Source organism: Trachurus trachurus, assembly GCF_905171665.1.
Source record: "Trachurus trachurus genome assembly, chromosome: 5".
In the NCBI taxonomy this organism is placed as follows: domain Eukaryota; kingdom Metazoa; phylum Chordata; class Actinopteri; order Carangiformes; family Carangidae; genus Trachurus; species Trachurus trachurus.
Genome location: NC_139896.1, coordinates 28,649,752 through 28,659,810, shown reverse-complemented (window position 1 = coordinate 28,659,810; position 10,059 = coordinate 28,649,752). Strand labels below are relative to the sequence as shown.

At 41.8% G+C, this 10,059-nt stretch overlaps 1 protein-coding gene across 1 annotated transcript; it reads left to right on the top strand.

Moving 5' to 3' along the window:
• Positions 1 to 1,350: 1,350 nt before the first annotated feature.
• perm1b (PPARGC1 and ESRR induced regulator, muscle 1b) lies at positions 1,351 to 8,994 on the top strand. The gene is made up of 4 exons (XM_083972177.1): positions 1,351 to 1,456; positions 3,736 to 6,368; positions 6,475 to 6,591; positions 7,523 to 8,994. The coding sequence occupies exons 2-4, from the start codon at positions 3,761 to 3,763 to the stop codon at positions 7,600 to 7,602; spliced, it is 2,805 nt and encodes a 934-aa protein (XP_083828303.1). The 5' UTR covers positions 1,351 to 1,456; positions 3,736 to 3,760; the 3' UTR covers positions 7,603 to 8,994.
• The last annotated feature ends 1,065 nt before the right edge of the window (positions 8,995 to 10,059 follow it).

The window sequence follows — 10,059 nt, the reverse complement described above, 5'->3', positions numbered from 1 at the left end:
AAATCTCCACAGCACAGAATCAGCCCTACTGAGAGTTTTTAATGATATATTTTTAGCTACCGACTCTGGTGTCATTCTTGTGCTTTTAGATTTAACGGCAGTGTTTGATACAGTGGACCACAAAATTTTAATATCACTGGGTGGGTATTAGGGGTTCTGCACTGGAGTGGTTCCGATCGTACTTAGCAGACCAAACCTTCTGTGTCAACATTGGCGACTTCATGTCTTCTTGTGCGACCCTCCTATGTGGCGTACCACAAGGTTCGGTCCTAGGCCCTCTTCTGTTCTCATTATATCTGCTCCCACTGGGGTCCATCTTACGCAAACATGGTATATCCTTCCACTGCTATGCAGATGATTGCCAGATTTACTTGCCCCTCAAAAAGAAAAATGCGTCTTCTTTGAAATCACTTTTTAAATGTCTTAATGACCTAAAGGCCTGGATGGCACTCAATTTTTTAAATTTTAACAAAAGTAAAGGCCATGTTCTCCATGGCCTTTGATTACGTTTAAATTGATGTCTTTTAATTTGCTATTATTTATTTATTTTTGACTAATTTTTACTTATGCGCTATGTTTTAAATTGTTTTATTGGTTTTGTATAGTGTTATTTTAATGCATTTTATTTGTATTGGTTTTATTCTGTTTCGTTTTATGTAGGACCTTTTGTGTCTTATGCCGATTGTATATTTTATGTGTAATTTTGTACAGCACTTTGGTCCACTGGGTTTTTAAAGTGCTTTATAAATAAAGTTGGTATGGTATGGTATATTAAAGAGAAACTACCAGTAATACACCACAGTAAGTCTTGATGCTGCAGTTGTCAGCTAAGGAGCATGTGTTTATGTAGAAACTGATGCTGCAGTCCAAGATCACAAGACTGTTTTTGCTTAATGATGGATTTAACAAACTAAAACCTTCCTACATAGACCGACATAAACAGTAAAATGTACTGTATATAAACTAGGACAGGTATGTTTTGAAACTACTACTAAGTATTTAAAATGATTATTACCCTTTAAATATTTGTGATAATAGATTTATCACAATTTCTAATTAAAATGTTTAATGTTTAAAATGTAATTTGTTAAACTCGAGCAGTAAACTATGAAGGACTGCATTGAAAAACGTGACTTTAAAAATAGAATACAATATAGGCTAAATTTAAACTATCAACAGGTGTGTGAGTACCTGTTGTCTGATAAATGATCCTACCTCTGATGAATGTTAGAGGGCTTGTACTTTAGGTTGCTGAAATGTCACACCTCTGCTGGTGTAGGGAAGGACGTTTGACCAGGATCTCCATGTGACTGGACATACTCCTCTATTTATAACAGCTGAGTGCAATGCCCCATTCTGACTTATGCAAGGACAGAGTCACATCAGAGCTGAAATGCTGCTGCTGGGGAAGAAGCACTGACACCTTCCTCCTGGACGTCTGGTCCCTGTGCAGCAGGTAGGTGCCTGTTTACGACAGGAACACAGTCACAGTGATCCACTGAGCGGGATGTGCTTTTTGTTCTGTGTCTTGATACAGTAGAAAGTACAAGACCTTAAATGACTTTGAAGCAGGGCAGAGAGAGAGAGAGAAATAATTTAATCACAACAACATTCATTAAGATGAAACTTAATGAAATGTAAATATACATTTGACCATAAAGCTAAAACAATAGAGCAAAATATGAAAATAAAACATAAGCATTGTGGAATTATTACAGGTGGCACAGTTTGCAATACGATCATGTTCCTGTGTTTATGTAATCTGAGTCTGACATCGGTTTCATTCTGTTTACTTCGAGTGTGTCTGTTGAGCCAATACGCTGAGTTGTTCCCTGACACTGGACATCTGAATCTTTCATATCAGGTCATATGACATGTTTTCTAAGAGCAGGCCTGAGGAGTATTTTGGGGCCTGTTATGGAGCCTGTGAGCGAGGTGCATTAGTACTGCTGCTGCTGCTGCTGCTGCTGCTGCTGCTGCTGCTGCTGCTGCTCTCTGAGATCGTCCCTATGAACGCTTTCAAACTAATACAGACACTGTTTGTTTTCTCCACAGTTGTTTCAGCAATGTTAAGCTTCTGGCGCTCTATATTTAACTCCAATCTGTTGATGCAACTTCAACTACAGGTGCATCACAATAAATCAGAATATCATGGAAAAGTTAAAGGTAGAGTGCGGAGGATTTTCCTAAAAAACTAAATTTCCTGCTTCATCATCACCTATGGGCTTCTACTCATGTGTGGCGGTGACTGTGTCTGCAGAGCCTGCTGTATTTTGATGTTTTGGTGTAGTCAGGACTTTTCTGGGCGGGGAGTCGCTGAGGTTTCCCCAGCCAATGACAGAGCGCCGGTTAAGTCGGGTGTGTGGCGCTGTGAACTTGCATAAAACATAGTGACTGGAGCAAATGATATAAGTCCTTTTCCTCACTGCTAAGTGTTTAACCACCATTTTTCCCGGCTTGATGGCATCCAGTCTCTGTCTTTGGTTGGAGTAAATATTCAAACGAGAACTGTGAAGGACGAAGTGGAGAAGGGTTCAATGAGAACAGCAGTAGAACATGGCAACTGCTGTCAGGGGTAGGGCGTGAGTGAGCAGTTGAGCGCGAGTGAAGGGGCCCAATTTCAATGTTGTTTACAAACTGCAACAAACCTACAGACTCAACACAGACTGAAATATTTCATGTCTTTATTTCTTTTAATTGTAATGATTGCTTACAATTAATGAAAAGACAAAATTCAATATCTAAAAACATTAGAATGTTGTAAAAAGTTCACTATTGTATTGTGTCACACTCTCATCAGCTGATTAACGCCTGCAAAGGTTTCCTGAGCCTTTAAATGGTCTCTTAGTCTGGTTCAGTAGCTCCACTATCATGGAGAAGACTGCTGACCTCCATCATATTCTACTTTATTCAGATGCACCTGTGCTGTGTGTGATGTTGGTCTCAGTTAAGTTGTAAACGTTCCTCACAGCTGACATGTTGTTTTGTTTAGGTGGCCCTTAGCCAATCACACTTCAGCAAAGTGAACAAGGTGGGAGGAGGGACTCCCCTTGTGAAGCACCCAGTGCTCCTCCCAGCCACAGACAGCAGGTGGTTGGCTTTAAGGTCATAGGAGCCTTGTGGTGTTATGTCAGATCTACTAATCACACACTTATTTAATGCTAATAATAATAATATTTGATAATGGTGATATGATATCCCTAATTTTGCCTGTGCAGACAGGTATTTAAATGTTGTCTTCTTTGTCTGTGTCCTATCTCTTAGTCTGGTTCAGTAGTCACACCATCATGGAGAAGACTGCTGACCTCATTGTATAAGCATAAAACACCTTGTAGCTCCACATTATGTAAAGTTGCATCTTGTAATAATGTAATACATTTCCCCCTGATGATGTATTAACACCATATTTTGTAATAATCTACCACATTTTGTGATAAAATTCTTAAACCCAATAGGTAATAAACTTTGCTGCATTCTGTAATAAGTTGTTATATATTGCATTAGTTATTACAAAATGTGAGTGTTGCACCTTTTTATTTTATATAGAAAACATAATAATTTGGTGCATTATGTAACAGCTTATAAAATGCTGCAAAGTTTATTACATATTGCGTTCAAGAATTTTATTACAAAATGTGGCATATTTTACAAAATGTGATGTTATTACATAATGTGGCGCTCTACACACCTGAATCTGTGGTCACTCACCTTTATATTTCGTCTGCTTGTCTTCAGGTTGAAGAGCATGTGACATATCAAAATGGATGATTTAGATCACAGCATGCACATTGCGGAGTTCGACTGGAGCAGCTTCTATGATGAGAGTGAAGAGTGCTGTCTGCTGCAGGCGTCGCTGGCCTGCCCGGACAACCTGAGCCTCAGCGACGCAGAAGAATCAGAAACACCAGGTCAGGAGCAGCAGGAGAACCAGCAGAGCCCCGAGGTGACGAGTGATGGAGCAGAAGAGAGCTACATGAAGCTGACTGAGGGAGGAGAAGACAGTGTCACACAGGTGGACACACTCTCACCGCATGAGAAGACGGCTGAAGACGATGAAGAGGAGACGGGTGACATTAGAAACACAGAGCAAACTGGTACAGAGTGTTCAGGAGTTTCTAAAGAGCAGAGAGAGGAGGAGGGAGATCTGCAAACACTAGTAGATGATTCCAGAAATGAACCTGATCCACCAAGCCCCCAAACAGGTCTAAATGTGAATGAGACCCTCAGGACGGACGGGGCTGTGAGCAGTGTTGCTCCAAGAGCGGAAAAGGAGCGCTGGTTCGTCACAGTGAATGAGAGTCCTGCACGGCAGCGGGCCAAGGCCAGCTCCGTGAAAAAAAAAAGGAGGCAAAAAAAAGCCTGTAAAGACAGTCACAGCCACATGAAGATAAACAAAGAGAAACGGGAATCCAGGGGAGGGAGGGGCGCCGAGGGGTTCGTCCAAACAAACCATGACATGGAGATTCAAAAGTCAGGAGGGCAAATAATAAACACAGATTCTGGTGAAGAGGACAATGTGTCCGAAGTCACGGTGATCTCTCATTCCCCCAAAGGAAACACCACCGAGCCCACAAAGGACAAACACAGAGAGGAACCAGCTTCCACGTACCACGCCAGCTTCACACCAAAGTCCAAGCAGGTGGAAGGTGCCGAGTCAGAGGAGGCGGATGAAGGCGCGGAGTTCTTCTCCAGTCACAGTTACGACTCTGAAAACTATTTATCTGCTGCTGAATCCCTGGAGGAGACTCAGCACCTTCTGGTGGAGAACTACCAACCTGTAGCTCTGGACGCTGAGTTTCCATCTGCTGGTCCAAGAGCAAACAAGATGCCAGATGATGACGACGACTCCGCATGCGATTATAACACACATAACGTGGCCCTCCACCTGCAAACACACACACCTGGACTTCAAGAAGACACACCGAATATTCTAGCCTCCGGTGGCTCTTCAGGAGATCAGCTCGGTCATCTCGACCCCGTCCCCGATTCAACCTCGACACCTCGCTCTGTGGCCGACGACCCAGAGGCGTACGCCAAAGCCTCAGGCCGCGCTCAGCCCGTCTACGCCATTTCCGCCTTCTGGGACGAAATGGAAAAACTGACGATAAATGACATCCTGCAGCTGAGAATGGGTAAAAGCACGCCTCCCTGGGAGACGCAAGAGACAGGAACGGCGAGCAGAGATGATTCTCCGGTGAGTCAGGGCGCTCTGATTCACACGGCAAAGGACAACTCGCCGGATGGTGGTCTGATGGATGCGTCAGACGCCGCCGACTCAGACTATTTCACACAGACCGATGAATCCAAGCCAGATCGCTCAAGCTGTGAGTTTTCCACATCAGATTTTGAAGAGGAGTACTGGCAGTTTATTGGCGCCAGTAGGAACCCTAGTCCCGATCCTCATTTCAAAAACCTACGAAGGACTAACGACTCTCCTTTTTCATCACAGGAGGAGGAGGAGGAAGAGTCCACCAGCTCTGACGGAAAAGAGACACCTGTACCTGTGGAGGACTTTGAAGGAGAGTGTTTTGAGGATCAGGAGTTAGATGCTTTGACCAAAAATGCATGGCCTAGTAGGAAAATAAAAAGTATGCGCGACGTACAAGCTCTTCTTCATGAGGATTTAACTCAAACGTTTAGTAATGACATCAGCAGCCTCCTTCTCAGGAAGAAAGAGGAAGACATGGTCCTGGAAGTGAGTGATTGTCTGGAAACACTCATCCCAGCGCCGTTCCTACCCAACCTAGACATACTGGATGAACTTTATCAGATATCCTTCCCACAAGTGTTTGAGTACTTTTTCACAGAGAATAAAGCAAAGATGGAGCCAGGGTGTGTGGCTCTCTACAGTCCAGAGGACATCTCGGTGGCTCCAGTCTTTGACTATCCTCTTTGTACGTTCAGGAATGAAATGTCCTTCTTTTCCCTCCATGATTCCCGGTGCCGAGAGGAGGAACCCATCCCTATCTTCTCTTGTTCCCCTCCTAAGCTCAGAGATCTCACATTCCCAACACCAAACTATGTTTTCTTGAGCGCCGACTACAAGGCGGAGGAGGACGTGGACGGCTTCTCTCCCATCAGAGTGGTCTCGCGCGCTTTCATCCAGGGTGGACACGGGGCGTCTGCAGGCGGGCCTCGCAGCTGGAGCCGGAGTTTTCTGTCCATGCGGAAGATCCGTTTCCACGACAAAGGGAGCATCTGGTGCCGAAGGTCCGGCGCCTGGGTGTTTCCAGTCCAGGCTGAGAGGACAGAGAGACAGGATCCACCGGTCGGTGTCCTCACGCAGGGAGGAGGCTCCTCAGATCCTTCTCAGATGTTCAGGGAGCTAGCACTGCAGCAGAGCATTCTGGGAAATGTACAGACAACGAGTAAGTCAGAGCTCTCTTATACACTGTTGCATATAAAAGACAACAAAAACAAACACCTGCTGAATTGAATGAAATCCACCTTTCTGGATGTTTCTGTCTCTTACAGGACAAGAAGGCGTCTTCTCCACACTGAAGCAGGCCGATATGTGTCTGGTCTGCATCGCCTTCGCATCCTGGGTCCTGAGATCTTCTGATCCAGAGGCTGCCGACACCTGGAAAGCAGGTATGAATGTAATACTTATTATTCAGCAAGTCTGAAATACAATATCAAAATGTCTGAGAACATAATTCCTGAGCCTCTCCAAGAAGTTAAAAATTACATTAAAATATTATGGAACAGATATTCAACACATGGGCGTAAAAAAGCAAAAGCAGGTAAAAAAAAAAAAAAAGGCAGCCATGCTTCCATCAGTCTGCTCCAGGGCAGCTGTGGCTACAGACGTAGCTGACCACCACTGGGGTGAATGTGGTATGAATGAATAATGGTTTCTGTAAAGCACTTTGGGTGTTGGGAAAAGCGCTATATAAATGTAAGCCATTATTATTATTATAAATAAAATAAAATGAAAGTGAATAAATGACAAAAAAAATACATATGCATACACACATATATAAGTAATAATAATAAACATAAGAAAATAAGAAGAAAGAAAGTTCTGGAACACAATAATGGTAAAATAAAATTTATATTATATAGATACTTTTATTATATATAAAGAAAATTTCATGTTATTGGCCAAATTTTTTTTTCAAGTTTGTAAATGACCCAAAAAGTAGTTGAAATACTTGATGAGGCACAAAATATGAATGTAGTTTAACTCCCAGCAAGTTACAGCAAATTGTAGTTAAGCTATGTAGTTCAACTACATGTAGTTTAAGTCTCCCCAACCCTAGTAACAGGTGCCATGATGAAGTGTTACTGACTGTTATTCACTTCACCTCAGTGGTCATAATGTTAAGCCTAATCACTGTATATTCAAATAATGAAAATGAATTGATGATGAAAATAATCTCAACAGTCATTGACCTTCTTGGTAGCAATTTGCTTTAACTGTAACTTAGAAGTACCTTTTACTGGAGACAGTTTTCAGTTGCTGTAAGTCTTGAACATGAAGAACTGTGTTTAACTCCTGATGATATGAAATCCTGTTCAGCTCTACTGGCGAACGTGAGCGCGCTGTCAGCCATCCAGTATCTGAGGCACTATGTGAAGAAGACGACGCCTGATCCCTGATACTCAACGTACACACGAGAGAAGTCATTTCCAAACACCCTGGGTCCATCTGCACATATACATCCACTCCACTGGATGTTTATGTCACACCTGTTTCATATCTACCGTCTTTTTCCAATCCACGATGAAGCTCACAAAGAAGAACTGATGTTTCAAGGTCTTTTCAGCTTGAGACTAGTTGGACTAGTGATACTCTGATGTGCATACTCATAAAAACATAATATAAAGGATAAAATGTCATAGATAAAATAAAAAAAAAACTATTAAATTATACCAGAATATATGCTATATCAGAAATGTTAACATGCATATTTCAGTGTATGAAGATGTAAATTGTACATATGGCACATTTCTAGGCTGACTGTGAAAATAAACATGATCACAGCTGGTGTATAGACCAGCTGTGTCTGGTCAATGTGCACAATTAGGAGATTGTTGAAAGCCGATGTAGAGTAGTTGTAAACAACTGACATCAATGCGTTATGTTTGTATTGTGCTAAGTCAGTTTCAGCCTTTCATCTGTTTGCCTCTCTAAGCTCACATAATAGTATACAGCCCAATTCCCAATAAAGATGTCCCATTTTACAATATTTTCTGCTGTCAGACAACACAACACCAAGGAATGGTGACTGGGATGTGGCCCATGAAGATACATGATAACTTCAAAGCCAGTTTCCAAGATGCTTCTCTGCACAAAATCCAGATTTATTTGCATTTATATTTAGTAATTGTCCGATGTTTTGTTACAACTGAGGGGCATCAATAAAGCTTCAAATTGTCTCTTCAAAATAGACAGAATGAATAGAAGAGACAGAATATCTGTCTTATTCAATATATTTAATATCTCAGAGCGCTGAAGCCAAAGTCATGCAGAGCTGCTGCAGAGTGTAGGGAGCGCATTGTTAGTTTTGCTCTTGTCATGGAATTAGTTCAAGGCTAATGCTGCTAGCCTTAAGCCTGTAAGGCTTTAAAAAAAATCACTTTAGTTTTATAAGTTCTGTTGAAACTGATTTAGATATATGGACCATAATGTAGAAGCTCAGTGCCATTCTGTAAATGTCCTGTTGTGCCTTAATCACAATTGTACGTTTTACAGCTGCAGTCAAGCTGAGAGTAACAGAAGCCTGTAGATTTTTTTGATGCGCTGTGTAAGTGTGTGTGTGTGGTGTCTTCAGAGGGAAAACAGCTGGTAGAAAGTCATGCTGTGGTTATTGATCTGGTTTGTATGTAGGAAAGGATAATGTAAGTGAGCAGTTGGTCTGTGTGTAATTTGAAAGCCTAGTTTGACTCAGTGGTTCCTCACCTGTGTGATCTTTCTTCTACAGAACACTTCATTTGAATAATTGCTGAAAAATATAACAACACAGGATTAAACAGTAAGAAGAAAGCAGATTAGCACAACACATCTGATACCTACATGATCATTATCTGTGTGAGATTTGTATTTCTTGCTGCTTCATGACCCTTTAGGGGCTGGGCAGCTGTGGCTTCAGATGTAGCTTACCACCACTGGTATCAATGTATATGAATGAATCATGGTTTCTCTAGAGCTCTTTGGGTACCGTGAAAAGCAATACATAAATCCAAGCCATTAAAATGATTAGGGGGCTGGGAACTGATGGTCCAAAATGCTAATCGGTGTTTTGGTGCAGGACCTGCTTAAGAAGAAATGTCAAGCTCAACTGCTGTCTAAGTACAGTAGTAAATAGCTTTAACGTTTTACATAAATGTATTAATGGAATTTCCATTCAGCATCGTTGTGTCAAATGCTTTTCAGTTTTCAGCAAGCAAATAATTGTTGTTAGAGCACAACATATCTCTTGTTATATTTCCATTTATGAAAGTTTTGGTGATGTAATGCAATAAAACCATGAATATAACTCTCCTCTCTGTTTAAGTGTGTGTGTGTGTAGCACTGGCCTGATGTACTACTGTATTAAAGGGATATTTCAACATTTCAAAATACACAATCCAACAACTCCAAAATGCTCTCGTGGTCAAGTTGTGACCTGCACATTCACCACGCTATGAGATAATAACGGAACGTTACAAGACAGAGTTGTTTTCTAGGTAAATTCATGCAAAGCCATTGATGCGCGTTTCCATCGGAGGCAGTTTTTCGGCAAGCAGTCTCTTTTCGGCACAACACCAGCTTTGCATTTATCTTAAAAACAACTCTGTCTCATACGTTCCATTATTATCTAATAGCGTGGTGAATGTGCGTTTTGGAGTTGTGGGATTGTGTATTCGATGAGTTTGATGAGGGAAACCAAGAAATCCCATTAGCCTCCGTAGCGTAGCTCTGAGCAGCTCACGTCTCTGCTCCGCCCATCTCAAAACAGCTTGCACCGACAATTAAAGGTACCCGAACCTACTCTCAAGACTATTATGGCAATGGCCGAATTTGCCAAAATGTTGAAATATCCCTTTAAATTGTTTCATCTCCACATAGAAGAA